Raw genomic sequence first — 27962 nt, 5'->3', positions numbered from 1 at the left:
AGGGTGCCCAGCCCTACCCTGGTCCCCAGCCCCAGGGGTGCCCGAGGCCACCGCTGTTGACTCTGGGCCCACAGTCCGTTGACTCTGGGCCCACAGTCAGGGTCTGGCGAGGTCACGATGCTCTGTCTCCAGGTGTCCTCCTACGGCGGGATCCTCCGCTACGAGCTTTATTCGGAGACCCAGCGTGGAGACGTGTTCATCCCCACGGAAAGTCGGCCGGACGTGGTGCTGCAGGTGGCCGGTGGCAAGGGTGTGGCCGGGCAGGCAGTGGGCATTCCCGGGCAGGATGGGTGGCAGCTCACTGCCAGCCCTCACCTGCCCGCCCACCCCACCCCCCAACCCCTGCCCAGGGCAACCAGATGAGCATCGTGTTCCTGGAGCCCGTGTACCCGGCGCCCGGCCACATTCACCACGGACGGCTGCAGCTGGTGGAGGTGAGCAGGGCTGGCCTGGGCACCCGGGGCCTCCTGGATCCTGGCGCAGCCCAGGGAGGCCGGAGGGGCCTCAGGCTGCCGTGCCTGCCCTCTAGGATGGAAAACGGGGTGCCGCTGGGCTGGTGCTCCTGGCCGCGTGCTGGCCCGCAGAGCCCCCAGCCCGACGCAGGAGTGGCCGCCCGTGGGTGCCCAGCCCTGCAGTTCCCTCGGAGCCTCTGCTCCTCCCGCTCACGGTCTTTCCTTAGAGCTTTAGAGAGGTCGCGTGCAGCCCCTGCCCTGTCCCCCGTGGAAGCCACGGCTTGCCTGGCTCCTATTCTCGATGTCCCGGAGGTGTCTTCCGATGAACAGAAATTCGGATGTTTACTGTACCCAAGTTTATCAGTTCTTCACGTCCAGTTAGTGTTTTGTCTGATTTAAGGAACTATTTGTGTCTCTGAGATCAGGGAGTAGGAGGCTGTTTTGTTCTAAAAGCCAGGGGCACCTTCTTAGTGTCTGGGTTCCTAACGGGTCTGGACTTGGGCTTTGTGCCCAGTGTGAGGCAAGGGCGCGGGTGCTGGCTCCCCCGTGGGTGTGGGCTGATCCAGCCCCCCGGGAACCCGGCACCCTGGCCCTGCTGCCCCACTGAGCCCGCCGCGGCCTGCAGGGGAACTTCCGGCACTCGGAGACGCACAGCGCCGTGTCCCGTGAGGAGCTCATGATGGTGCTGGCGGGCCTGGAGCAGGTGCACATCCGCGCGCTCTTCTCCCAGACCTCTGCGGCCGTCTCCCTGCGCAGCGTGGCGCTGGAGGTGGCTGGCGAGGTGGGCGGGGGGCCTCCGGCCAGCAACGTGGAGCTGTGTATGTGCCCGGCCAACTACCGCGGAGATTCGTGCCAGGTGAGGTCGGTGGGGGGCACCCCTCCCCTGCGCTCTGTCTTCCCGACTCCTCCCTCACCCACTGGGTACCACCCTCCCAGCAGCCCTGCCTTCCTGCCATGGGCTGGGCCGCTCCACTGTCCACTGTATCGCTGCTGGGCCCTCTGCGCACACAGCCACTCTGTGTCCCTTCACCGCCTGGTCCGGCCAGGCCTCGGCCACCGATCCGCTTCCCCGACCACGTGGTGGGGAGGTGCGCACCTGAGTCAGGGGATCCGTGTGGCTTCGGGGGCTCTGCCTTCGTGTCTAGCGGGGTCAGGGCCAGGACCCCTGCAGGTCTGAGAGCATGGTCCTTCCCCTGCCCCTCGGGCTGCCTTGCTTTCTTCCTGACCATGGATGCCTCTGCCCCAGGAATGTGCCCCTGGCTACTACCGGGACATCAAAGGTCTCTTCTTGGGTCGCTGTGTCCCCTGTCAGTGCCATGGCCACTCGGACCGCTGCCTCCCTGGCTCGGGCGTCTGCACAGTGAGTAGGGCTGGGCAAAGGCAGGGCAGACACCCTAGACACAGACTAGGGAAGACCGGGAGCCTTTGGGTCAGTGGTATGGACAAACTGGGGTCCTGGCGGATGGGAGGTATCCTGAGTGGGGCACTGGCTGGCCTTGGGCGTAGAGTGCCTGGCACGGCTGGGCGAGCTGGTGGGAAGCAGAGGCTCCACCATCAGTGCTGCCTGTCCCTTCTGCCTCAGGGCTGCCAGCACCACACTGAAGGTGACCACTGTGAGCTCTGCCAGCCTGGCTTCGTGCGCAGTGGGTCCGAGGACCCGATGGCCCCCTGTGTCAGCTGCCCCTGCCCCCTCGCGGTGCCTTCCAACAAGTAAGCTGGGCCAGCCCGCGCAGGGTCCGTCACCCTTACAGCCCTGGTAGGGAGGGTCCCCACACCCTACCGGGCTGAGCCAGCACTGCCCCCTGGAGGCCAGAGCAGCTGGGGTGGGCTGGCCAGGTGCACCCCCGCCCCCACCCTATGGTGTGCAGCTGTCCAAGAGCCGGCTCTGTGTCCGCAGCTTTGCCATGGGCTGCGTTCTACGAGGAGGGCGCACGCAGTGTCTCTGCAAGCCGGGCTACGCGGGCGCCTCCTGCGAGCGGTGAGCGGGCGGGCGGGGAGGTGGGCGAGCAGGAGGGCGCGCTTGTCCGAGGACCTGCAGGAAGGTGGGCGTTGTGGGCGGAGCACCCCAGACCACTGACCCTACCCTCGCCCCCCACCCCAGGTGCGTGCCGGGCTTCTTCGGGAACCCGCTGGTGCTGGGCAGCTCCTGCCAGCCGTGCGACTGCAGCGGCAACGGTGACCCCAACCTGCTCTTCAGCGACTGCGACCCCCTGACCGGCGCCTGCCGGGGCTGCTTGCGCCACACGACCGGCCCCCGCTGCGAGAGCTGCGCCCCTGGCTTCTTCGGCAACGCCCTGGTGCCCGGCAACTGCTCCCGTAGGCCTGGCGCGGCAGGAGGGAGCTCGTGCAGCGGGTGCCCCTGGGGGAGGCGTGGGGGACGATCCCTCTGAGCGAGTGAGGGATCGAGGGTGGGGCAGGGCTGCGTCGGGTGGGAGCTCCGGAAGGAGTGAGGGGTTGGGGCCACCGTCACAGCACCCCTTCTGCAGGGTGTGACTGCTCCACGTGCGGGACAGAGACCTGCGACCCCCACAGTGGGTACTGCGTGTGCAAGGCAGGAGTGACCGGGCCACGCTGTGACCGCTGTCAGGTAGGGGCTTCCTGGAAGGGCGGGGCTGTGAGGAGCGGCCCGCAGGCCCGACCGGCAGAGCCTGACCGCAGTCTGTGCGCAGGAGGGGTACTTCGGCTTCCAGGACTGTGGGGGCTGCCGTCCGTGTGCCTGTGGACCAGCCGCGGAGGGCTCCGAGTGCCACCCGCAGAGCGGGCAGTGCCACTGCCGGCCGGGGGCCGGAGGGCCCCAGTGCCGTGAGTGTGCCCCCGGCCACTGGGGACTACCTGAGCAGGGCTGCAAGCGTGAGTACGGAGGGGTGGGGTGCTGTGGGTAGCCGGCCCCGCGGGACCCTCCGTCAGCCCCTCACCCCACTCTTCCACACCTAGGCTGCCAGTGCCAGGGGGGCCACTGTGACATGCACACGGGCCGCTGCACCTGCCCCCCTGGGCTCAGCGGGGAGCGCTGCGATGCATGCAGCCAACAGCACCAGGTCGTGGTACCCGGTGGGCCCGGGGGCCACGGCGTCCACTGTGAAGGTACGTCCCTGTGCCCCAGCATTGTGCCTCCCAGGTCTGGGCATGTGAGGCCCGGCCCCTCACGATCTGTTGACCTCCACTTCCAGAGACACCTCGTGTCCCCCAGCTCCCTTTCAGTTCTCTGGGGGACCTCTGGGCTCTGTGCTGATCTCCTTCCCGCCTTCTGATCCCTGAGTCCAGAACTTCCCAACTGGTCCCCACCACCCTGGGACCCACCCCGAGCTTGTACTGACTTCCCGGCACCCGCCCCCTTCCCGACGGACTTCTTGATTCCCAGCCTGGCCTTTCTGTTGGTCCCGCGACCCGGGGCTAACCTCTGACCCTCACCGACCTCCTCACCTTCCGCCTAGCTCAGTACTCCAACTCCATGACCCCTGGCGGACCCATCCCCACTGCGCTAACCCCGTGAGTCCTTCCCCAGCCCCGCACTGACCCCCTGTGCTGCCCGCAGTGTGCGACCACTGCGTGGTCCTGCTGCTGGACGACCTGGAGCGGGCCGGCGCCCTCCTCCCCGCCATCCGCGAGCAGCTGCGTGGCATCAACGCCAGCTCTGTGGCCTGGGCCCGGCTGCATGCACTCAACGCCTCCATCGCCGACCTGCAGGTACCGCTCAGCCTGGCCCACCCCAGACTGCTCTCTCGGGCTGCGGGCTCTCACCTTCTCTCCTCCCCAGAGGCAGCTCCAGAGCCCCCTGGGCCTCCGCCACGAGACAGCGCGGCAGCTGGAGACCCTGGAACGGCAGACCTCCGGCCTCGGACAGGACACGCAGAGGCTGGATGGCCAGGCAGGACCCTGGGGAGCCCTGCCCAGGACACGCCTCCCCTAGAAAGCCCCTTCTGTAGGCTGCACCCCCCAGGCCCCAGAGTGCCCAGCGTCACCCCCGATCCTTGCTTTAGGCTGTGGCCTGACAGGATGCTGTGTCCACAGGCCACAAGAGCCCTCGCCGAGGCCAGCCGGCTGCTGGACAGCACCAAGGCCTCACTGGGCCGGGCGCAGGCGCTGCTGGCGGCCATCCAGGCTGTGGACCACCTCCTGAGTGGTAGGGGCGAGCCCGGCTGGGTAGCGGGTGGTGAGCAAGCAGAAGGGCGGTCAGGGTCAGAGCAGGGTTCGAAGAACCGGCAGGGTCTGGCCACTTAGACACGGCTGAGTGGACAGCAGGGCAGCGTGCGAGGCCGGAGAGGGTGTGGTGTGGCCAGACAGGGGGGCGGGGGGCACTGAGGGGCACCTGCTGGTGGCGCCTGAGTGAGACAGAGCGGCCGCCGCAGGGGACGTGCTGACTCCGCCCGGGCGGGAGGAAGGCACTTGGTGGCGACCCGCCACAGGGCTGGTTGGGTCAGGAGGCCTAGGGGCAGCTGGGGCAGAGGGTGGTGGGGGGTTGGGAGGGGCCGAGGAGGGTGAGAGTGTGGCGGCCGAGCCGAGCTGGGGCCTGGAGCCGGCTTGTACCAGCCGTGCGGGGCATTCCTGGGTGGTGTGCTGGCGCTCGGAGCTCGCTGGCTGAGGTCTCGGGCGTGGGAGCCGGTGGGCAGGGGTCTGCTCGGTCAGCAGGCTGGCCCTGAGCGCTCTCCCCGGCCGCCCATAGAGCTCGAGTCCCGGATGGACCACCTGTTCCCGGCCAATGCCTCGGCCCCGTCGGGCGAGCACGTGCGGCGGACTCTGGCTGAGGTGGAGCGGCTGCTGGGGGAGATGCGGGCCCGACACCTGGACGCCCCAAGAAGAGTAGCCGAGGCCCAGCTGGATGCGGCCCAGAGACGTGAGCAGTCGAGACCAGCTTGAGATGGGGCAGGTGGGGGGACCGGGCGGGCACTGGGTGGGGACCCGGAGTCACTGCCCAGCCGTCCCCACCTGGGATCTGGGCCAGTGTTGGCCCGTGTGCAGGAGCAGCTGACCAGCCACTGGGAGGGGAACCGGGCGCTGGCCGCACGCACCCGGGACCAGCTGGCCCGGCACGAGGCTGGCCTCATGGACCTGCGAGGGACCCTGAACCGGGCAGTAGGCACCACTCGGGAGGCCGAGGAGCTCAACAGCCGGAACCAGGAGCGCCTGGAGGACGCCCTGGTGAGGGGCTCGCTCGCCCTCTCCCTTCCCCCGCTCGCCCTCCCCCCTGCGGCCCCTCGTTCCCACCCTGTCACACCTCCGTTCTTGTCACCCCCTTTCTTCCCCGGGGCCTCTAGCTCCGGAAGCAGGAGCTGTCCAGGGACAATGCCACGCTGAGGGCCACTCTGCAGGCCGCCAGTGACACCCTGGCCCAGCTCTCTGGACTCCTGCACGGCATGGACCAGGCCAGGGAAGTGAGTGCGGTGCTGCCTGGGGACTCCGAGGCTGCCAGGGGTCTGCGCGCGGAGCGCGGCCTCCGAGTTCCCAGGTCGCGGCAGAGTGAGTAGCGGACTGGGTTGAGGGGAGGAGGGTCCCACTTACACCCCCGCCCCTTCCAGGAGTATGAGCACCTCGCTGCGAACCTGGATGGGGCCCAGACGCCGCTGCTGGAGCAGATGCGGGCCTTCTCCCCGGCAGGCAGCAAGGTGGGCTTGGTGGAGGCCGCCGAGACACACGCCCAGCGGCTGGCCCAGCTGGCCCTCAACCTGTCCAGGTGCGTGGCTGCAGGACGCCCCGGGGGTGCCACGGGGCCTTCCTGGGGCACGGCCCATCTGGGAGGGCTCCTGGAGGAAGCGGCTGTTGTCTGTACAAGGTCCCCGGAGGGGTCCCGGCCCAAACCGGCCGCAAGGGATGAGAAAGGCGCGCATGGCGGGCGGGCGGCAGGGCAGGTGCTGGGGACGGGGGCACCAGAGGAGGCAGGCCGGTTGGTCTGAGGATGTCTGGGTCCGGGCCCCCAACCTACGCACCCTGTGGCCCTCTCCTGCTTGCTCGCAGCGTCCTCCGCGGGCTCAACCAGGACGGCTTCATCCAACGGGCCGTCGAGGCCGCCAGCGCCTATAGCAGCGTTCTCCACGCCGTGCTGGCCGCCGAGGGAGCTGCTAGCCAGGCACTGCGGCAGGCTAGCCACACGTGGGCGGTGAGGCCCTCCCCCCGCCTCCCGGCCCCAGCAAGAGCCCCTGCCCCCCTCTGGTTCCCAGAAGGCAGGTATGAAGCACGTCTTGCCCCTGTGTGTGCAGATGGTGGTAGAACGTGGCCTGGCGCCCCGAGCCCAGGAGCTGCTGATCAACGGCAGTGCCCTAGCCGAGACCGCTCTCCATGAACAGCAGAGGCTGGGCCGCGGTGAGGACCGGGGCTGTCTCTGTTCACACTGGGGTGATGGTGGGAGTGTGACAGCCACCCTGTGTGGGGGTCCCACTTCCCACCGGCTCAGCGCGTTGCCCTGGGAGCTCTGCAGAGGCTCGACGCCCCCCAGGTCTTGGGACCAGGCCCCGGGGCTGTGGAAGGGCCGGGGAGGGGTTTCTCCTCTCCGGATGGGTGCCTGGTGGAGGAGGAAGCGCCGGCTGGTGGCAAGGGGCACGCGCTCTGCTGCTCGGCCCTCGGGGTGCTGGGGGTCCCTGGATGGTGGCCTGGTCCCCCCCGAGCTTCCCTGTGTGAGCTGTGGAAGGGGGTGGTTACATCTGCACGGGGTTCCCGCCCTCACCACAGTGACGGTCCTCATGTCTGGGTGTCTCCGTCCGTGGGCGTGTTGGCCTCATCCCTTCCTGATGAGGCCGGCCGCGGTGGGCTGTACGCTGGGAGTGGGGGCTCCTGGGGCTGAGGCTGCCTCCCCCCGCAGCGCGGGCTGCCATCCAGGGTACCAGGACCCAGCTCCGAGATGCCCAAGCCAAGAAGGAGCAGCTGGCAGCCCGAGTCCAGGAGGCACAGGCCATGCTGGCCATGGACACCAGTACGTTGGTCCTCGCCTCTCCCCTCGCCTTCTGCTTGTCCCCAGGGGGACCCTCCCTCCCCCTACAAGCAGGGTGCCAGCCGGGGCTCTCCGTGGGGCCCTGAACCGGGACGTGTCTATACCTGTGCCGTCCAGAGTGCTGGGCAGCCCCAGCCCAGAAGCGGCTCGCCTGTCAGGAAACTACACAAAATAGATCCAAGGAGCGAGTGAGAGCGGGAAGGGGGCAGGAGGCGCTTTGGAGAGAAACGAGAGGGTTTGGGAGGCCTTGGGGAGCGCAGCAAGGACGTTTCATCCTCAGAGGCTGAGGGGCATTGGGCCTGCTCGGGCCCCCAGGAAGGCCATCCGAGGGGGTGGTTGGACGGCACGAGGGGGCAGGAGCACGGAGGCCCACGTGGCAGAGCCAAGGACCCAGGGCAGGCCTCTGGGCGAGGGGTGATGCACTCGACCCAGGTCGAACATCCTAGCAAGCTTGGGCTTGGGGGCCATGGAGGCTCAGGCAGGGCCCTGGGACAGACGGCAGAGCTGACACAGGTGTGGGGGTGGCCGGCTGCGGTCTAAAAGGAGGGCACGGGAGGAGCTGTCCAGTGGAGGGCAGGACACACACATAGTGTCTTTGATGCCTGTGGTTCTCGGGAGATCCGTGGGGTGCTAAGTGCCCCGATTGCGGGAGTTTGTCAGGGCGGGGCTGGTGCTCCCCCACCCCCCGGAGGGCAGGTGAAGCCAGGACGGTCCTCGTCTGTGTCCCTCTGAGCTCGCCTGCACGCTGCCCGCCACAGACGAGACCAGCAGGATTGCTCACGCCAAGGCTGTAGCCGCCGACGCCCAGGCCACGGCCACCCGCGTGCAGTCGCGGCTCCAGGACATGCGCAAGCACCTGCAGCAGTGGCAAGACCAGTACGGAGGCCTGCGGGGCCAGGACCTGGGCCAGGCGGTGCTCGACGCGGGCCGCTCAGGTGGGCGCCGGGGTGCCACAGCCCTGACGGCGGGTGGCCGGGGCCCGGGGAGGACAGGCTGTCAGGGGCACGGCCTCTCCCCTGCTCCCCGCAGTGTCCACCCTGGAGAAGACACTCCCGCAGCTGCTCGCCAAGCTGAGCCTCCTGGAGAACCGCGGCGCACGCAACGCCAGCCTGGCCCTGTCCGCCAGCATCGGCCGCGTGCGGGAGCTCATTGCCCAGGCCCGCGGGGCTGCCAGCAAGGTGAGCTCAAGGGCCGGGGGACGGCGGGCATCTGGAAGACCAGGCAGTGGACACCGATGAGCCACGTGTCCCCCACACAGGTCAAGGTGTCCATGAAGTTCAGTGGTCACTCTGGGGTGCGGCTGCGCGCCCCCCGGGACCTCTCCGACCTTGCGGCCTACACTGCCCTCAAGTTCTACCTCCAGAGTCCGAACCGGGTGTCCGGCCAGGCCCCCGCGGATCGCTTTGTGCTCTACCTGGGCAGCCGCCAGGTACCAGGCGGGCACAGTGGGCTGGGCGGGCATGGCGGGGCTAGGTGCCTGTCATGCTGAGCCTCCTGTCACCGCAGGCCGTCGGGGACTACATGGGCGTGGCTCTGCGGAACCAGAGGGTACACTGGGTGTACCGCCTGGGGGAGGCGGGCCCCGCGGCCCTCAGCGTCGACGAAGACATTGGGGAGCAGTTCGCAGCAGTCAGCATCGACAGGTGGGTGACCTGGCCCCCTTGGGCTCCCTCCATCGCTGGACGGGGTCCACTCCTCACCCCCCATTCTGCCTTCAGGACCCTCCAGTTTGGCCACATGTCTGTCACGGTGGAGAAACAGATGCTCCATGAGACCAAGGGGGACACAGTGGCCCCTGGGGCCGAGGGGCTGCTCAATCTGCGGCCTGACGACTTTGTCTTCTACGTTGGGGGCTACCCCAGCCACTTCACAGTGAGCCTGGCGGGGCGGGGCGGGGGTGGCCCTGCACTCCGGTCCCAGGATGTCCTGCTCTGTGCCTGGCTGCCCACTGAGTGCCCTCCCTGGGGTCTGTCCTGGGGGCGAGAAGCCCTGACTGTGCTCTGTGCCTGCAGCCCCCCGAACCCCTCCGCCTCCCTGGCTACTTGGGCTGCATCGAAATGGAGGCGCTCAACGAGGAGGTGCTGAGCCTCTACAACTTCGAGGAGACCTTCCAGCTGGACACCACCGTGGATAGGCCCTGTGCCCGGTACGTGCAGCCGGGGCCAGGCCCTCGTCGCACCCTGGCTGGCTCTTGGCTGACTGCTCTGATCTCTGACCCGCAGCTCCAAGTCGACCGGGGACCCGTGGCTTACGGACGGCTCCTACCTGGACGGCTCTGGCTTCGCACGCATCAGCGTGGAGAGTCAGATGGGCACGACCAAGCGCTTTGAGCAGGAGCTGCGGCTCGTGTCCTCCAGTGGCATCGTCTTCTTCATGCAGCACCAGGCACGCAGGCCGCCGGCCCCAGCACACAGCCCTCCGCAGCACCCCTGTACCCCGTACTGACCTGCCTCTCCCCCCAGGACCAGTTCCTGTGCCTGGCCGTGCGGAAGGGCTCCCTGCTCCTCCTCTATGACTTCGGCGCAGGCCTGATGGAGGCCACGCTGAGCCCGGCGGTGGACGCCAGTCTGCTGAACATGACCACGGCCAGCAAGGCGGTGAGGCTGGGCTTGGGGGAGGGCTCAGGGGCTCCGGGAGGACCCGTGGGACGCATGGCTCACCCTCAAGCTGGGGCCCGCCGGCACCTCACAGATCCAGGTGTTCCTGCTGGGGGGGAGCCGCGGCCGTGTCAGCCGCGTGCTGGTGCGCGTGGAGAGGAACAATGCGTTCAGCGTGGACCACAGCAGCACGCTGGAGCTGGCCAGCGCCTACTACCTCGGGGGCGTGCCGCCCGACCAGCTGCCCCCAAGGTGAGTCTGGGAGCGGCCGGCCGGGAGCAGGCGGGCACCCTGGAGGTGGTGGCGGCGGCTGCGGCGGTGGGCCCTGATGTCCGTCCCCTGCAGCCTGCGGCAGCTCTTCCCCTCCGGAGGCTCGGTCCGCGGATGCATCAAGGGCATCAAGGCTCAGGGCAAGTACGTGGATCTCAAGAGGCTGAACACGACGGGCATCAGCTCGGGCTGCACTGCCGACCTGCTGGTGAGCCCCGGCCCGCCCTGGCCAGCAGCCCCATTCCAGGCCTGTGTTGTGGGCCCTCACGGTCACTCTCCTCTAGGTGGGACGGGCCATGACTTTCCACGGTGACGGCTACCTGTCCCTGGGGCTCCCTGATGTGCCCCCCGTCACGGGCCACATCTACTCGGGCTTCGGCTTCCACAGCACCCAGGATGTCGGTCTGCTCTACCTCAAAGAATTCCTGGTGCGTGCGCCCCCACTCCTGGCAAGCAGCGTGGGGCTCTGGGGGCGAGAGGACGGGAGTGCAGGCCCTGGCCTGCTCCCCTGACCTGGGCACTGTCCCCAGGATGGGCCATACCAGGTGTCCCTGCAGCAGGGCCGGGTGGCACTCCGGCTCCCGACGACAGAGGTGAAGACCCAAGGGAGCTTTGCCGATGGTGCCCCCCATTACGTGGCTTTCTACAGCAACGACACAGGGTGAGCCTGGCCCACTGGGCCCCTGGCAGCGGTGTCCAGGGACCGGGAGGGGGAAGCACTGGGGGCGGCTGGCGCAGGGCGGGGAAAAGGTTGCTGTGCTTGCAGGGTCTGGCTCTATGTGGACGACCAGCTTCAGCAGATGAAGCGCCACCAGGGGCTGCCGCCCAGGCCCCAGGCCCCATCTGAGAAGAACCAGGTGCTCTACTTGGGAGGCTGGTCCGAGTCCGGCAACTACTCCAACTTCAGTGGCTGCATCAGCAATGTGTTCATGCTGCGGTGAGCCGGCGGGGGCGGGGGTCAGGTGGGGGGGTATGGGGGGTGTGGCCTGGCGCGCCCCCCCACTGCCCCACCAGTGCTGACCCGCCGCCCTCCGCAGGCCGCTGGGGCCGCAACGGGTGTTTGACCTGCAGCAGGACTGGAAGAAAGTCAACGTGAGCTCCGGCTGTGTCCCAGCCCCGCACGCCCAGACCCCAGGGCAGGCACCTCGAGGACTGAGGGCAGCAGCGGCACGGAAGGTGGGGGACCAGACACTGTGTGCCAGGCGGGACAGGGGTGTGGTCGGAAGGCCATCACCACGCATTCTGCTTCCCTTCCGATTCCCCCCAGACTGGCCGACGCAGCCGCCAGCCCCGCCAGGACCCTGCCTGCACCCCGCCCTGGTCTCTCAGGACCATCCGAGACGCCTACCAGTTTGGGGGCCCCCTGTCCAGTCACCTGGAGTTTGCCCATGTCCCGGCACCTCCCAGGAACTGGTAAGGCCAGGCCGGGTGGGGAGGGTGCCCAAGGGCCGCCCAGGCTGACGGCCTCCCGCCGCTTCCAGGTCCCACATCTCCATGCTGGCCCGCCCTCGCGCCCCCCGCGGACTTCTGCTGCTCGCTGTCTCCAGCAAGGCCAGTGGCCCTTCCCTGGCTGTGCTCTTGAGCCACGGCCACTTTGTTGCTCAGACGGAGGGCCCTGGGCCCCAGCTCCGTGTCCAGAGCCGCCAGCGCTCACGAGCTGGCCGGTGGCACACGGTGAGTCGCTGAGGGGGCACGGGCCAGGTCCTGGGAGCTCCCGTTCTGACGGGCCCCCTCCCGCCCCAGGTGTCTGTGAGATGGGAAAAGACCCGGATCCAGCTGGTGATAGACGGAGTCTGGGCCCAGGACCGGGAGGGGCCCGGCCAGCAGCACCAGGAGGCAGAGAGCCCCCGGCCCCAGACTCTCTTCGTCGGGGGCCTCCCAGCTCGTGGCTTCAGCACAAGCCTCCCAGTGAGAACCTCCTCTGTGTAACCCCCCCAACCCTGAACCACCTCCCCCGTACCCCATCCCCTGCTGAACGGCCCTCCTGGGCCCTTGGGACCTCCCACCGCACCAGCCCATCTGTGTCCCCACAGGCGGCCACCGGCAGCTCCAGCTTCAGTGGCTGTGTGAGAAGACTGAGGCTGGATGGGCGGCCCCTGGGGGCCCCCACACGGGCAGTCGGGGTCACGCCATGCTTCTCAGGCCCCCTGGAGAAGGGCCTGTTCTTTGCAGACAGCGGAGGTGTCGTCACCCTAGGTCTGTAGGGCACGGGTGCACCCCTGCCTCAGTGGGGCGGGAGTGGTAGCCCCGCTGCCCTGCCCCTCCTCACAGCTCCCTCCTCACAGACACCGCGCCGCCTCCCGTGGCCCTGGAGGCCCTGGAGCTGGAGGTGCGGCCTCGGACGGCCACTGGCCTCATCTTCCACCTGGGCCGGGGCCTGGCACCGCCCTACCTGCAGCTGCAGACGCAGGCTGAGCGGGTAAGCTGCGGGCCAGGGGGCTGAGGCCGCGGGGTGGGATCGAGGTTCGTGGGACTCTTCTGACCACCCCCCCCGGCCCCCACCCAGATCCTGCTGCAGGCGGACGACGGCGCCGGGGAGTTCTCCACGTGGGTGACACGCACTGCAGCCTTGTGTGATGGGCACTGGCACCGACTGGCAGGTACGCGCCCCCCACCTCTGCTTTTCTGCTGAGTAGAGCACCCAGGAGGGACTCGGGAGGGGCAGTGGTGCAGGCCACATGGCGGACAGCCCCTAGCCCCTCCCAGTCACGGGGACCCTGTGCCCACAGTGACCAGAAGTGGGAACGTGCTCCAGCTGGAGGTGGACACGCAGAGCAACCGGACCCTGGGCCCCATGCTGGCGGCCTCCCCGGACCGTGCCCAGTCACCTCTGCACCTCGGGGGCCTGCCTGGTGAGGGCGGCCTCAGCCTGGGGGTGGGAGTTGCCCGTCGGGGGCCTGCCTGGTGAAGGTGGCCTTGCCTAGGAGCAGGGACTGCTCCTCGGGGACCACGTGCCGGGGTGACCTGCTCTCATCCCGCCCTCCTGTGATGGGGCGGCCAGGAAGACAGGCATGGGGGGCACTGGGATGCTGGCCTCTGCTCTGACCGGTCTCCCCCCTTCTCCTCCCCCAGAGTCCATGAACACACAGGCTGAGCCTCTAGCCTACCACGGCTGCATGAGGAATCTGGTGCTGAACGGCGCCCCCGTCACGTGGCCTCACTCCGTGGGCATCCAGGGGGCAGTGGGGGCCAGCGGCTGCCCAGCCACTTAGCGAGCTGCCCCTCCAGCAGCCACGCCCGAGAACCTTCAGGGGCCCTGGCCCAGTGTCCACAGGAGGGCCGCCCCAGGCGGGCAGGCTCCCACCTCGCAGAGTGCCCGGCCCTGCACTCAGCCGGCTTCACATCCAGGCCGTCCGGACTCCAGATTCTGGGGGTGATGACCCGTCTCTCTAGAACGGTCTAAGTCCTACCTAATGTTGCAAACTGAGGCTTCTGGTCCTTTTTCGTTCGGTTTTGTGCTGACATTTCCCTTCCCCCAACGTTTCCTCAAGTGAGGAACCTGCCCTGCTCCCTGAAAATTAAAAAGCATCTTGTTTCACTGAGCGTTGACTTTAAACATGAAAGTAAAGCAGCCAGAGACCGATCTTGACCCCGGACGTGCTCGTGGGGGAACCCCCTGCCCAGGGGGCCGCCCTCACACCAGCTCCCCTGGGGCACACAGGAAAACCACGAGTGGCAGGTAAAAGACAAGACCTTTATTTCTCAGCAAGCCGGCACGGAGCTGAGGGCATGCGCCGCGCCCCCAGCCCCATCGCGGAGGTCGGCCGCCGTGAACCCGACCCCTGGGGACACCGCTGATCAGTCTAAGCTCATGTCTTCCTCTTCGTCCTTGGTGTCCTTCCCGTCCCCCTCCTGCTCGGGCCGGGCACTGTTCTGCATGGCTTTGGCAAATGCTTCCACATCTAAAATGCATTGAAAACACAAGGTGACCTTCTAGACCCTGGCCTGAACTGCTGACCAAAGGGGACAGATGAAAACCTCAAGACGAAGGCCCAAGACCACCGACACGCCATGACCAAGCCAGCTAGCCCTATTCTGTGCACACGGGGAAGCCTTTTAGCGGCAGAGAGAGAGAAAGGGAGTCTCCCTTAGCCACGTGGGGTAGGGAAGGGGCGGGGCGGGGGGGGGCAGGGACTTACCGCCCTTGTTGGCGGCCTCCACGGCCTCTGCAGGGAGGCCGAACTGGCACATGAGGGGGCCCAGCTGCCCAGAGGCCAAGGCGGCGCTGAACATACCCAGAGCCTGCAAAGGACAGCCCGACGCCCTGAGTGCACGCCTGGCAAACGCCCCAGGGGAACGGGGCGTGGAGGGTTGCCTGGGCCAGGTGCAGGGACAGCTGGTGACAGGGAAGCCCGTGGAAGGTGAGCCCTGTCCCCAGCCACTGAGCACACAGCGGGCGGCACCCGGCCACAGCTCCTACCTGCTGGAACTGGGGCGAGGTCAGCGTGTTCTGGATCTCCTCTGCCGTCTGCGGCAGTGATTCTCCAGAGGGCAGGTAGGGCAGCAGGCGCTCCTGGACATCCGCGTTGGCAAGGATAGGTGCCATGATCTCGGGCGTCAGAACACTGGCCAGGTCCACTGAGGCGTAAGCACACAGCCATCAGCGGCTCGAGGCCAACGGCAGACACCCAAGCCGTGGCATCGTCGGGGGGGCGAGGCGAGGGAGCAGCGGCTCAGCCCGGAGGCCTGCTCGGCCCACCTCGGAGAGGCAGCAAGCGCGCAGGAAGGGGACAGCAGGCCCTTCACCCCCAAGCCTGGAGCCGAGCAGCGCGTGCGTTACCTTGCTGGCCGCCTCCTGGCCCGGCCGGCACGTTCATTGTAGCTAGAATGCTCTGAAGGTCGCTCAGCTGGATGGGCTGGGTTGGGCTGGCTGCCGTGCTGGTTCCATTACCTGAGCTGGGTGCGGGGCTCGGGCTGGTCACGGAGGCGGCCGCTGGAGCAGAGGGGGCTGGGGTGGCTCGGGTAGAAGAGGTGGTGGAGGACGGGGTGACGGCTGCGGACTGGCTCCGGGAGCTGGAAAGAGCAAGGGCAGCCATGGAGCGACCACACACCCTAGAGGTGCCCACGGCAGGTCGCTCCTACAGCAGTGGTCCTTGAACTGCCAGGGATCCGGAACAGTCGAGACCCCAAAAAGGTCCCTCCCCAGGTGTCTCCTCAGTCCTGCATCTCCTATGTCCAGTCACCCTGAAGGATGGGACTCCTGTGGCACGTGGGGGTGTGGGGCGGGGGCAAGGCTCACCTGGACGAGGAGCTGCTGGCTGGAGGCCCTCCGCTCCCCAGGAGGCTGGCCAGGCCCGGCCCGGTCAGGGCCCCCAGCCCACCTGCAAGGACACATGAGCTCAGCCGCCACCCCGTCCCGAAGAGCCCACCTCGCCCTGCCAGATATCCTACACTAACACCAAGGGACAAGCAGGGGAGAACAGGGACCACAGTGGGCCAGGGTGCCAGAGCCGTGACTGCTGGGGCTGTAGCATTCTAGAAGCTTATTCCGCGCGTCACATCGTTTCTGTCTCCCATCGCGCTAACGACGCACTTAGGTCCAAGGTAACGCGCAGCCCACGCCTGGCACAGTAGCGAGGGTCTCCCTTCCGCCCAAGCGGCAGCCGTCCCAGCGCAAGAGGCGGCGGCAGCGGGCAAGCCCCCCGAGGGGAACCTGAGCAGAAGGCCCAGCAGGAGCCCCGCTCCCAGGCCTCCTGTGGGCCCCTCAAGTACAGAGCGAGGTCTTCACCACGGACCAGCTCCCAGCTCAAACCACAGGGCACACGGGCCCGGCCCAGGGACAGAGGTTCGAGAACCACCGAGAAGGAAACATTCCAATCCCAAAGCGACCCTCGCCAAAGGCCACGCGGTGCGCACGCGGGGCTTACCCAGTCCTCCGAGGCCGGCGGGTCCGATGAGCTGCATGAGCTGGCTGTGGCTCATGTTCCCCAGCAGGCTCTGCAAGCCGCCCTCGCCTGCGGGACAGCACGCGCTCAGACTCGGCGGTCCTGGCTGAGACCGCGCGCGCCCGTGAGCCCGCCCTTCAGCGTGCCCTGCCCTCACAGCAGCGCCTGGGATGAGACAACACGGCGGGGCGGGCGCACAGTTCTATCCCCAGGAGCTGGACGGAGACTTGGACTTGGGACGACTAAGAGGCTTCTAACTCGGAAACCTCCGTTTCCACTTAACAACCACAGGGACTCAGTGGGCTGAGTCTGCCTTCAGCTCAGGTCAGGACCTCAGGGTGCCGGGATCAAGTCCTGCGTCAGGCCCCCTGCTGAGCGAGAGGGGTGGGGGCGGGTCCCTCTGCCTCTGCCCCGCCCCCGCCTCGCACGCGCTCACAGAACCCTAACGTAAGAGGAGAAGCAAGACAACGACCACGTTGCAAGCAGCGACAAGGCGCTGTGCGTATCATCAGGAACACACGTCCCCTGCGGGCACTGCCGCGCCAGCGCGTTCTGGAAGGTGGCACCTACCGCCCAGCGCGGAGAGCTCGTGGCCTCCCGTCCCGCTGGCCCCCAGCGCGCCCGGCATTGGAGGGCTGTTCAGGCACTCGTTGACCTTCCGGCAGTGCTCCTCGTCCTGGTCAGTCTTGGGCTCCTATAGGGGGAGGACAGGACCACAGCTGCGAGGGGGCGGTCCGCCGCCAGCAACGTGGGCCCGGTCCACAGCCGCACGGCACCGAGGACCCGGCAGGGCCGAAGGGAACGGCCACCCGTCAGTGTTGCGGAGCTGCGGCCACGCTCACTCGGCGGCCGCAGACTGAGGCCCTGAGAGCCCCGGGGCCGCACACAGCGACGCCTTCTCGGTGCCTCACACAACAACCTAAAAGCCACGAAGCCCTCCTGCACCTCGTATAGGAGCGTGACACGGTGACATAACCCTCCTATCACACCACTGCCCACGAGCCAGCCCACCCGTGGCCCTTCGGGGTTCACCAGAAACCCCAGAAAGCACACCTGGCAGGCACTCAACACCAGCGCCCCAGGGTGTAGGCCGTTCTCAGGGAGCACCACCCCCTACGTGCCCCCACAACCACGAGATGAAGCACCCACAACCGGGCACGCGCTGTGGGTCTGCTGGGGGCCAGGGACACAGAAGGGGAACAACACAGCGTCCCCCACGCCCAGAGCAGAAGGGAGCAGGGCAGGCGAGCAAAACCGGGCACGGCAGAGCTGGCGGAACGTTCCCTGGGAGAACCCGGAGAAACAAGCTGGGCCCTCCCGGGCCTGCAAGACTCCCCGTGCGCGCCGCACCCGCCCAGCCCGCTGGTCCACGCGGCTCTCTCACCGCGTGCTCAGAGACCAGGGTCTGCAGCACAGCCTGGCCGGCCCTGCGAGAGAAACCGCTCCTGCCCTGCCCTGGTACGTGCCAGGGGAGGGCAGTGGGGTCAACCTCCACGGAAGGAAACTGGAAACATCTGTCTGCAAAGGCCTCCAATCACCCACTTGGAACACGTGCGCTTCGGGGTGTCCGCCCAGAGACGCCCTCCCACCTCCCATACGGGAAACAGCCTCCGAGTCACTGTAACCTGCTGCGGCAGCACCACGACCAAATAAGCCCAGCGGCCGGCCGGCGGGACAGCCCCGGCACGCTGACCCCCAAAGACCCCCAAACCACACGACAGGAAGGCTAGGGGAGGCAGGGCTCAGAAAAGCAAACGGAGCAAGGAGAACACAGGGTCAGCACTGCTCCGGCCCCGGGCTGCATCCGGCGGGGCGGGGCGGGGGTCCGCAGTCAGCAGAGTGACACTGGGGTCCCGTCCAGAAAGCACTCTTGTCCATGTGCCAAGACTTCCGGACCTTGCAAGAGCACCAGGAGCCCAGCCGCAAGTGCCCGGACTCTGGAAGTGGCCCTGCTCCAGGGCCCCCGGCCCCCACCCCCAGAGAGAGACCCAGGAGTTCTCAGGGTCCCCGATGCTCAGCGAGCATCAGCCGTTTTGGGAAAGTGAGTCCCAGCGTCCATCTGGCGAGCACATCTACGAGAGACACCGCGCACAGCCCGCCACGCACCTGCATCCAGAAGAAGAGCCGTTTGGAGCCTGCCTTGAACTTGAGCACGTAGACCCTCCCACTGGGGCACTGCGGCACCCGCTTGAACTCACAGTCGTCCGGGAAGATGATCAGGTCCTTCCGAGAGCGCAGGGGGGTCAGCCTCACCCAAACACCCACTGCGGGTCCCACCACCTCCCAGGGAAGCGCGCAGGCTCCTCCTCTCCAGGGGAGCGGTGGGAGGGGGTCCAGGGCCCAGGCCCCTTGCCAGGAGGGCCTCCTCTGGTGGAGAAGACAGGGTCAGAGGCGCCCCCCCAGGGCATGAGGGCCAGGACGGGGGCTCCGGCTCCGCGCTCAGCGGGGCAGGGAGGCTTGCGGCTCTCCAGAGACCTAACAAGGACACCTTGGGAAGGAGCCGGCGGGGGCGGGGGGGGGGGCAAGCGAGCGGAAGGGCAGACGCCCCAAAGCGGCGGCTCGCAACGCGCAGACCCCGCCGGAGCACCGCCAGAGGCTGGCCAGGCCGCGAGGCAGGGCGCTGGCGGACCGCCGGGCCGGGCGCGAGAGGAGAGCAGAGCAGAGGGGAGCGCGGGTCGGGGAGCGCGTCGGGGAGCGCGTCGGGGACCGGGTCCGGGAGCCGGGAGCGGGTCGGGGAGCGGGTCCGGGAGCGCATCGGGGAGCGGGTCGGGGAGCGGGTCCGGGAGCGCGTCGGGGAGCGGGTCCGGGAGCGCGTCGGGGAGCGGGTCCGGGAGCGCATCGGGGAGCGCGTCGGGGAGCGGGTCCGGGAGCGCGTCGGGGAGCGCGTCGGGGAGCGGGTCCGGGAGCGCATCGGGGAGCGCGTCGGGGAGCGGGTCCTGGAGCGCGTCGAGGAGCGGGTCCGGGAGCGTGTCGGGGAGCGGGTCCGGGAGCGCGTCGGGGAGCGGGTCCGGGAGCGTGTCGGGGAGCGGGTCCGGGAGCGCGTCGGGGAGCGCGTCGGGGAGCGGGTCCGGGAGCGCATCGGGGAGCGCGTCGGGGAGCGGGTCCGGGAGCGGGTCCGGGAGCGCGTCGGGGAGCGGGTCCGGGAGCGCGTCGGGGAGCGGGTCGGGGAGCGCGTCGGGGAGCGGGTCGGGGAGCGCGTCGGGGAGCGCGTCGGGGAGCGGGTCCGGGAGCGCGTCGGGGAGCGGGTCCGGGAGCGTGTCGGGGAGCGGGTCCGGGAGCGCGTCGGGGAGCGGGTCCGGGAGCGTGTCGGGGAGCGGGTCCGGGAGCGCGTCGGGGAGCGCGTCGGGGAGCGGGTCCGGGAGCGCATCGGGGAGCGCGTCGGGGAGCGGGTCCGGGAGTGTGTCGGGGAGCGGGTCCGGGAGCGCGTCGGGGAGCGCGTCGGGGAGCGGGTCCGGGAGCGCGTCGGGGAGCGGGTCCGGGAGCGCGTCGGGGAGCGCGTCGGGGAGCGGGTCCGGGAGCGCGTCGGGGAGCGGGTCCGGGAGCGCGTCGGGGAGCGCGTCGGGGAGCGGGTCCGGGAGCGCGTCGGGGAGCGGGTCGGGGAGCGCGTCGGGGAGCGCGTCGGGGAGCGGGTCCGGGAGCGGGTCCGGGAGCGCGTCCGGGAGCGGGTCCGGGAGCGCGTCGGGGAGCGCGTGGGAGCAGCCCCGGCCGCGCCCGCAGGCCGCCCCGCCGCCGAGCGCACTCACGTCCTCCACGGTGCCCGACGTGCGGTCCTTCCAGCAGAAGTGAATGAGGGAGTCGTCCGTCTGCTGGATGTACACGAGCCCTTTCCGCTTGTCCGGGGTGACGGTCGTGCCCTTCAGCGACATCTTCCCCGCGCGGAACTCCACCAGGTACTTGTTGGAGGAGCCCCGCGAGCCGGGCACCAGGCTTGGGAACAGCGCGCCCGAGGTCGTCATCCTGGAAGAGCCGCCCGCACGCGCGCCGGGTCACGGCGGGGGCGCCCCGGCCGCGCCTCCCGCGGAGCTGCCCTCGCGGAGCCCGGCCCCGGGCCCCAGCCCCACGACGCCCGAGCCCGCGCCGCCCGCGCCGCCCGCGCCGCCCGCGCCGCCCCCGCCCCCCCCGCGCGGCCGCCCCCGCAGCTCGCGGCCCCGCGCGGCCCCCGGCGTCACGCTGGCAGGCGGGCGACACGGCCGCGGCGGGCCGAGTCCGGGGCCCCCCAGAGCCGCCGCCCCGCGCACAGGCCCCCCCACCCGGGCTCGCCGGCCGCCCCCGCGCCCCACACCCCGGCCTCCGCGGACCCGACCCCGGCTCCGGCACCCCGACGGCGCAGGCCCCGCCCCCGCAGCCGGCCCCGCCCCCGGCGACCCCCGCACCTGGCCCGCGCCGCGACTCGGCCGAGAGGCACCGTCCGGGCTCGCTCTTCCTCCTCAGCGCCTGCCGGGCCCCGCCGGAAGTCCCCTCTCGCTCCGCCCCTCCCGCCGCTCTCGCCGGCGATTGGGCTGCGTCAGGGGCGGGGCCGACGCTGAGCCGTCAGCGATTGGGAAGGACAGCCGTCCATCGGCCCTCCCTCGCCCGCCCCGCGCTCGCGTTCCCTTCCGGCGGAAGCGCGGGCGGGCGGCGCGCGGGCCAGAGCGGCTCCTATTGTTGCTGTGTCATAGGGGCGCGGCGGCGGCCCCTGGCGGCGGCGTCCGGAACAGCGCGGCGGGCGCCGACCGACCGGGGCGGGGGGCGTTGGAGTGCACACCCCCCACCGTGGCGGGAGAGCTGGTGCACCTGTCGCAGATTCACGGCCGGAGCGACACGCCAGGTCCCAAGGCGTGCGGGAAACAGCCCTCACGTCAGGGGATCTAGGACGCTGGGGCTGGGGAGGGCCGGCTTCGCGACCCCAGGGCTGTGTCGCCGAATCACAGCCCTGGACGTGGGGGTCCAGAGTCAGCGCCCAAGACACCAGCGGTGCTCGTCTGGGGGGCGATGGAGCTGCCGCGCTGCCTCCCTGTTCCCCGTGACACTGCTGGCGTGGCTGCCCCCATTCTCCCCCGGGGGGTCCCCCTCCTTCCCCTTTCTCCTTTTGGGGTCCCTTCATTCCCCAGTCTCCCTGGGGGTCCCCCATTCTCCCACCAGGAGTCTCCTTATGCCCCATTCTTCTCTTGGGGTCCCCCATTCCCTCCATCCTCCCCTGGGGGTCCCCCATTCCCCTCTGATGACGGTGCTGGCATGGCTGCCCCCCATTCTCCCCTGGGGGTCTCCCTATTCTTCCCATTCTTTCCTGGGGGGCCCTGGTCCTCTGTGATGACAGTGCTGGCATGGCTCCCCTCACTGTCCCCTAGGCAGGTCTCCCTACTCCCCCATTCTCCCCTGGGGATCCCCCGTTCTCCCGTGATGAGTGCTGGGGGCCCCCCACATTCCCTCTGTGTGTGTGGTTCCCAGAGGCTAACGTGTGCTCACAACAGAATGAAGAGGCCACTGTCCCAGCGCGACCCGATGTTCACAAGGACCGGGTGCCCTCCGTTTCCACACTGCTCCGCTGGGACACAGTAACCACGCGGGGCACACCCACCCAGAGCCCCGGGCCCTCCCAGCCCGCACCAGAGACCCCTCCACGAGCAAGGCCACTCTGCACCATGCTGCCTGACAGTTTGTCACCTGCGTGTCACCTCTGTTAAGCTTTTCACAAAAAGTATCAAAGTGGAAGGTGGTTTCGTTTCGAAGATTTATTCACGTTGACGCAGGTGAGACTGGTGCGTTCACTTGAACCCATCCGTGACGTTCTGTATAATGGTCTCAGGTACAGCCACTTTTTTAAAAATATTTTTTATTTTAGAGAGAGTGAGCACGGGCAGGAGGACGGACGGAGAGGATCTCCAGCAGATTCCCCGATTCCCGGCCGAGCGGGAGCCTGATGTAGGGCTCGATCCCAGGACCCCGCAATCAGGATGTGAGTCAAAATCAAGAGCCAGGCATCCAGGTGCCCCCGAAGGAAAACCACTTCTGTATCCGTTGTTTTGTGATCTAAAGACTCACCAATTTTGCTTTGTTTTTGAAAACGTAGCTGTTTTTCATTTAAAAATGTTTTTGTTGATAAATAATAAGCCTTTTACTTTTTAACTAGCAAATACTTCCACTTCATTTCATTTCCTAGTAAATGCCAACAGAGCAAACCACACACAGGAGCTCCCCGGGGCCCCAGAGACCACATGGGAGAGGGGCATGGCCCTGAGCCCACGACAGCAAGTGCCCTGCTGGTGACACTCAAGGACACCAAAGACAACGGTGGCTGCCTGAACACAGGCCAGCGGGCAGGAAGAGTCAGGAAAAGTTAAGAATTGGCCACAGGAGGCCGCAGGGAAACCAATGTTGGACCGGAAGAGCGTGGTTCCCCCCAGCCCGTGGCCTCGAGGGGCTCACCGGAGCACTTCCTCTCTTTGAGCTGGGGGCCTGTGTCTGAGGCTGGTTCCGTGGCTCGTGTGCAGGAAGGACAGTGGCCGCAGGCAGACGAGCGTGGCCAAGGCCCCTGGGTGTGCCCGCCCCTGACTGTGGGGTGCTGTGGGGGACAAGGCAGCGGGGTGGGTGGGTCCAGTGGCTCCTGCACAAGGGGTGGGCAGGGCACGGGGACCGTGGCGCCTGGACACATCACCAAAGGGGCACAGCCAGCAAGAGGCACAGGAGCAGAGAGCCCACGCCATTCTTCATAAGAGAAACGCAAATTAAAACACACCGATGAGAAGGGCAGGAAGCCCGAGAAGGGAGTGCGACAGGACTAAGTGCTGAGGCCGGGGCTGCCCGCAACCGCACGGTTCGCTCGGTCCGCACGGTTCGCACAGTCCGCACGGTTCCGCAGCGGGGTTCCGCAGCGGGGTTCCCACGATCGTCTTTCTTTCCTTTTAACGATCCTCTTTTCTTGGAGGGAATGGTAGGTTTAGTCCCCAGGTGAGCAGGAAGTACCGAGTGCTCCCATGTAGCCCTCCGCACGCACCTCCTCCTGCCGTCAGCATCCCCGCCGGCAGGCGCGCGTGTGACAGCCCACGGACCCGCGAGAACACGCAGTGTCACCAGTGGCCCATCTCCCTGCCCGCCACCTGTGTGTCTGGACTCACGCATGACGCGGACCCACCATCACAGTGTCGCACGGTGTGGTCTCACGGCTGGGAGTCCCCTGCCCTCCTCCCGTCCATCCCTCTGTCCTCCCTAACCTCTGGCAAGCACTGACCACTTCTTTCCCGTGTTTTTTGTGGTGGTAGGATACACATGACGTCAAATTCACCATCTTAACCCTCAGTGAGCCGTTCAGTGACGGAAACATCCACGATGTTGTGCCGCATCAGCATCCTGTCACCTTTCGAGACACCAACCCCGCCCCCCGCCCCTGTCGCCGCCATCCTACTGCCCCTCACGTTCTGATGACCCTCGTATGTGACGTCGATGGGAGTCCTGCAGTCTTCGTCTTTCCGTGAGGGGCTTGTCTCGCTGAGCGGGGCGTCCTCGAGGTCTGCCCACGTGGCAGCACATGTCTGGGTCCCCCCCACCCTGGCTGGCGTAGAGCACGTGGTATTCATCCGTCCATCCCTGGCGGACCCGGGCAGCCCCCGTGACTCAGCAGTGGTGGGGAACACTGCTGTCGGCGTGGGCGGACAGACATCTCTTCGGGACCTTGCTTTCCGATCTTTCCAGCACAGCAGCACAGTGGGATTTCCGGATCCTCTGGTAACGCTGTGGGTAACGTTCTCCGGAGCTGCGATCCTGTCTTCCACAGCAGCTGCCCTGCTCTGGATTCCCGGCAGCAGCCCGTTCCGGCCTGACCCGTGCAGTCGCGGTGAGCTCAGATTTGCATTTGCCACGTGATTCGCGAGGCCGGGAGTCTTCTCACGGACTTACTGGCCCTTTGTGCATCTTCTGTGCACAGGGTCTTCTGCCTGTTTTTTAGATCAGGTTTTTGTTTGCTTAGTTTGAGAAATTCCCTGCATATTCTGGATGTCATTCTCCTGGCAGATGTTGTGTTTGTCTCTCTTTTCTCCCATTCTGTGGGTTGCATTTTTATCTGATGCTACTCTAATGCACAAACATCTAGTTTCCATCTTGCCCAATTTGTTTATGTTTTTTGTTGTTACCTGTGCCTTCAATGTTCTACCTAAGAAATCACTGCCAAGTCCTACGTCACTAAGCTTGTGCCCTATGCTTTCTTCTACAAGTTTTATGGTTGGGGCGCCTGGGTGGCTCAGTCGCTGGGCATCTGCCTTCGGCTCAGGTCGTGATCCCAGGGTCCTGGGATCGAGCATCAGGGTCCCTGCTCAGTGGGGAGTCTGCTTCTCCCTCTGCCCCACCAACTTGTGTTTATTCTCAGTCAAATAATGAAATATTTTTAAAAATAAATTAAAAAAATAAAAATTTTATGGTTTTGGGTGTGACATTCCGGTCTAATTTTGTAGAGGGTGTGGGGCAGGGGTCCCGCTTTCCCAGCACTATTCGTTGAAAAGACTGTCCTTTCCCCTTGTCATCTGATCCTGTATGTTGCTGGTGACTATGAGACAGTACAGATTTCGTCCAGTGCACACGGGTGACCTTCACTGTAAGTTAGGGCGCGATCCCACTTTGTGCGGCTACCTGCTGTGAAATCGGGGGCGAGCCCACCTTCCTGCACTCCCTTTTTCTCCTCCACTGGTTGGACTGAGGGAATTGTGGGGATTAAGCACCCAAGATGGTAGGTAATGGCTCTGGCAGTGCTGAGTGCTCCATGATCCCTGTCATCGGACACCGCAGCCCATAGGGGGGATCCTTATCTAGGCACCTGGGCATCCCAAGGGCATGAGCATCTCAGGGACCGTCTGTCCCTCTGACCAGAACCACCGTGGCTATCCAGAGGACTGTCTCCACTCAGCTCATACTCCTGGAAAGTATGCAGCTGCTGGGTGCCTCGGACAGGGGCCAGGTAGCAAGGACCCTCGAGTCATACTACTGTGCTCTGGGCATTTCATTGCTTTCAGCAATGGGTTCTGATCCCCAGGACAGAAGAGAGATGGTCACTCAGAGCTCCCCACCGCTCAAGAGAACACAGACCCCTTCACCCGTCCAGTGGCCCACCTGGTGGTGTCACAGGTGTCCCTGAATCGCCTCTCTACCATGACAAGCAGTTTTCTGGAACATTCCATTTGCTGGGCCAGTCCTACAGAACACACAGTTCAAACCTCTGGCATCGGTGCGTGGGACTCGTCCACAGCCCGTCTGCAGCCCTTTCCAGAGAGGCCAGAACAGCTGAGACAATGAAAAATTGTTCAGTGCCAAACAAATGTCAGTACAACCCATTTTCAAAGAAATCTGTATTTGGAGCTAGGGTTTAACACTGACCTTCGTAGATCTGTACCAGTCTACCCCCAAACAATCCAGGAGTGGTTGATTCTGTTTATACAGACGGGTGCTGCCGGTTGTTACATATTATAAAAATAAATGCATCTCACTAGCACGCTTTCTCGCCTGACATTTTCATGCTACGCTGACAGGATAAACAGGGCTGAAAGCCGGCCACGCACGCGCTCGCCAGGAAGGGGGACCGGTGTCCATGCTGTTGGCCGCTGTAGAGATCACGCGGCCCATTACTGACCGTGTGACTTGGGGCAATTTGCTTGTCAAAGAGGCAAACCAGCTGTGCGACCACTGGGCTGACTGTCCGGTAAACCCCAGTGAGAGACACCAGACGTGCCGCTCTCACGTGGCAGAGCCCGCACACGGAGAACAGGGAAGCCAGCCAAGCCCCGCGTGACTCATCCTGAGGAGGGACCCCAATCTTTGTACCCACTGCAGACCCAAGAAAGTCCCATTTAAAAAAAAATATTTTAGGGGTGTCTGGGAGGCTCAGTGGGTTAAAGGCTCTGCCTTCGGCTCAGGTCATGGTCTCAGGGTCCTGGGATCGAGCCCCACATCGGGCTCTCTGCTCAGCGGGAGCCTGCTTCCCCCTCTTTCTCTGCCTGCCTCTCTGCCTACTTGTGATCTCTGTCTGTCAGATAAAGAAATAAAATCTTTTTTTAAATGTATTTATTTATTTATTTAAAAGCGAGCGAGAGAGAGAGACGGAGCGCGCACACGCACAAGCAGGAACACAAGCCGGGGGAGAGGCAGAGGGAGAAGCAGACTCCCTGCGAAACAAGGAGCCCGATGTGGACTCGATCCCAGGACCCCAGGATCATGACCTGAGCCGAAGGCAGACGCTATGACTGAGCCCCCCAGGTGCCCCCAAGAAATCCTTTGGAAGACGTCTGAAAGTCTGGGTGCTGAGACAGAGAAACTGGACAGGGAGAGCGCTGTACTAACTGGACTTTGCCCCAGGCCCACCCGTCCCTAGTGCGACGCAGCTCTTCCTGACCCTGCCCTTCGCCCCTGCTCGGCGAAGGCTGTCCCATGGGGAAGGGTTACTGGTGCTTCTGGGCTAGGAAGCGTCCCAGTGCCGCCATCCTCCGTGCTCCCTGTGGATACTGGAGACTGGCAAAGCCAGTCAATCACCATCCCTCTTGGGGAGCACTTCTCGAAGAGCCAGTGTTCTCAGAAGCAGCTTCTGGCCAAGGCTGCCCAGAGGGCTGGCTGATCTCGGGGAGCCTCCTGGCGTTTCTCTCATCCTGCTCTGATTTCCTGACCCTGTGTTCCAACAAGGACCCGCAGGCAGGTGCCGTGTCCTCTGCATTCACTGTAAACGCTGCCCAGTGGGTGGGCTCCAGGTTCCGTCAGACAGAAGGCCAGTGCCTCAGGCCCTGGGCCTGCCTGGGGCTCCCAGAGGCCGCCAGGCTGCACCTGATCCCTCTCCCAAGCGCCAGGCCCGCTGGGTCTGCTGGGGGGTCCCCCACACCAGTCCGTGTGTCTGGCAGGTCTGGGGGCAGCCCCTCCCGCAAGCACAGGGGTCATAAGCTTTGCAGGTGGGGTCAGAAGGGGCTGTGAGGCCGAGGAGGCGCTCAGTGCTGCTCCCTGGAGGCGCCCTGCCTGCGACCCCTTGACCTCCATTGGCTGACATCCCGAGCAGCCGAGACCCTCCGGGAGCACCGTGTCTGCAGAGAAGGGCCCCTTGGACCCTCGAATCCCAAGTCGGCCTGTGCGGAGACGAGAGTGCTTGGGCGGGCCTCAGCGTCTGTGGCAGCCTGGCGTGGCCTACTGCGGTGACGTCCCTGACCTGCTTCTCCACAGCCTCCTCCCAGGCACGCGCCACACCCACGCTGGGGCCACGCCGGGGCAGACTCGTGCTGGCTCCGCGCCCCAGACAGGACTGACTCCAACGTGAGGTGGCCTGTGAGGTCTGATCAGAGCCAGGAGCCCCAGGGCATTAGTCCATATTAGACACAAGACAAACTCCAAGACAGCGTCTGTCTGTCCAGAGTGAAATCTCCAGGGCCCCCTGATAAATGCACAGAGTCCAGGGGCCACGTAACGGAACCCAAACTTCAAAGGGGAACAAACCCAAATTTGAGGTTCTTTGGGAAAGCACACTCTACTTTTCATTCCCCAGGGACATTCTAAGCTACAAAACAACTCTAAAAAGCTCCTGGGCCCACACGGCAAAGCCACAAGGACATCCGAGGCAGCCGTCACAGTCCGCACAGGCCTAACGCATCAGCACCAGGGGCTTGTTTTTTTAAAAGCATTTTCTACCAAAAAACTCTATTACAGACCAATATCTGACATCCGAGATTATCAGGGGAGACAAAGGAGCAGCTCTAAGTTCACTTATCAGCATCTGCAGAAACGGCAGGTTAAAATCTGTAAGCCAAGTGACCAGGGACCCGCAGACACACGAGGCCCTGGAGCTGGCTGTCCTGCTCCTCCAGCCCCATGCAATGAGCCCCTGAAACCCACCCTTGCCGGC

General features: G+C 66.3%; 2 protein-coding genes across 4 annotated transcripts in view; one reads left to right on the top strand and one right to left on the bottom strand.

Moving 5' to 3' along the window:
• The window catches only part of LAMA5 (laminin subunit alpha 5), a 46881-nt gene extending 33098 nt beyond the window's left edge, over window positions 1-13783 (top strand). For both annotated transcript variants that reach the window (XM_045070729.1, XM_045070728.1), the window contains 42 exons: window positions 133-234; window positions 351-434; window positions 1078-1308; window positions 1699-1812; window positions 2035-2162; window positions 2350-2430; window positions 2554-2768; window positions 2939-3039; window positions 3122-3302; window positions 3387-3536; window positions 3988-4139; window positions 4210-4320; window positions 4464-4575; window positions 5116-5286; window positions 5395-5591; window positions 5708-5824; window positions 5969-6123; window positions 6405-6546; window positions 6647-6749; window positions 7246-7356; window positions 8133-8309; window positions 8404-8552; window positions 8633-8803; window positions 8881-9017; window positions 9093-9246; window positions 9387-9520; window positions 9597-9759; window positions 9837-9971; window positions 10066-10223; window positions 10317-10449; window positions 10526-10669; window positions 10772-10902; window positions 11008-11178; window positions 11279-11417; window positions 11509-11654; window positions 11723-11915; window positions 11985-12149; window positions 12275-12437; window positions 12527-12660; window positions 12748-12841; window positions 12971-13093; window positions 13314-13783. In XM_045070729.1, the coding sequence (XP_044926664.1) occupies window positions 133-234; window positions 351-434; window positions 1078-1308; window positions 1699-1812; window positions 2035-2162; window positions 2350-2430; window positions 2554-2768; window positions 2939-3039; window positions 3122-3302; window positions 3387-3536; window positions 3988-4139; window positions 4210-4320; window positions 4464-4575; window positions 5116-5286; window positions 5395-5591; window positions 5708-5824; window positions 5969-6123; window positions 6405-6546; window positions 6647-6749; window positions 7246-7356; window positions 8133-8309; window positions 8404-8552; window positions 8633-8803; window positions 8881-9017; window positions 9093-9246; window positions 9387-9520; window positions 9597-9759; window positions 9837-9971; window positions 10066-10223; window positions 10317-10449; window positions 10526-10669; window positions 10772-10902; window positions 11008-11178; window positions 11279-11417; window positions 11509-11654; window positions 11723-11915; window positions 11985-12149; window positions 12275-12437; window positions 12527-12660; window positions 12748-12841; window positions 12971-13093; window positions 13314-13453 (6012 nt within the window). In that variant the 3' untranslated portion in view covers window positions 13454-13783. The remainder of the gene's footprint in view (window positions 1-132; window positions 235-350; window positions 435-1077; window positions 1309-1698; window positions 1813-2034; window positions 2163-2349; window positions 2431-2553; window positions 2769-2938; window positions 3040-3121; window positions 3303-3386; window positions 3537-3987; window positions 4140-4209; window positions 4321-4463; window positions 4576-5115; window positions 5287-5394; window positions 5592-5707; window positions 5825-5968; window positions 6124-6404; window positions 6547-6646; window positions 6750-7245; window positions 7357-8132; window positions 8310-8403; window positions 8553-8632; window positions 8804-8880; window positions 9018-9092; window positions 9247-9386; window positions 9521-9596; window positions 9760-9836; window positions 9972-10065; window positions 10224-10316; window positions 10450-10525; window positions 10670-10771; window positions 10903-11007; window positions 11179-11278; window positions 11418-11508; window positions 11655-11722; window positions 11916-11984; window positions 12150-12274; window positions 12438-12526; window positions 12661-12747; window positions 12842-12970; window positions 13094-13313) is intronic.
• Window positions 13784-13914: 131 nt separating this feature from the next.
• On the bottom strand, window positions 13915-20589 carry ADRM1 (ADRM1 26S proteasome ubiquitin receptor). Of its 2 annotated transcripts, XM_045070730.1 has the most exons (10): window positions 20500-20589; window positions 19870-20083; window positions 18233-18349; window positions 16697-16820; window positions 16109-16195; window positions 15481-15562; window positions 15022-15254; window positions 14662-14819; window positions 14381-14483; window positions 13915-14143 (listed from the first exon to the last, which is right to left on the bottom strand). In XM_045070730.1, the coding sequence occupies exons 2-10, from the start codon at window positions 20080-20082 to the stop codon at window positions 14040-14042; spliced, it is 1221 nt and encodes a 406-aa protein (XP_044926665.1). In that variant the 5' UTR covers window position 20083; window positions 20500-20589; the 3' UTR covers window positions 13915-14039. The 2 variants fall into 2 exon arrangements, with proteins under 2 accessions (XP_044926665.1, XP_044926666.1); XM_045070731.1 differs by lacking the exon at window positions 14381-14483.
• Window positions 20590-27962: the final 7373 nt, after the last annotated feature.

Source organism: Mustela putorius, unplaced genomic scaffold (assembly GCF_011764305.1).
Source record: "Mustela putorius furo isolate JIRA1106 unplaced genomic scaffold, ASM1176430v1.1 tig00003972_pilon_pilon_pilon, whole genome shotgun sequence".
NCBI lineage: Eukaryota > Metazoa > Chordata > Mammalia > Carnivora > Mustelidae > Mustela > Mustela putorius.
The sequence above is the reverse complement of the archived record's forward strand: the minus strand, read 5'-3'. Positions and strand labels throughout refer to the sequence as shown.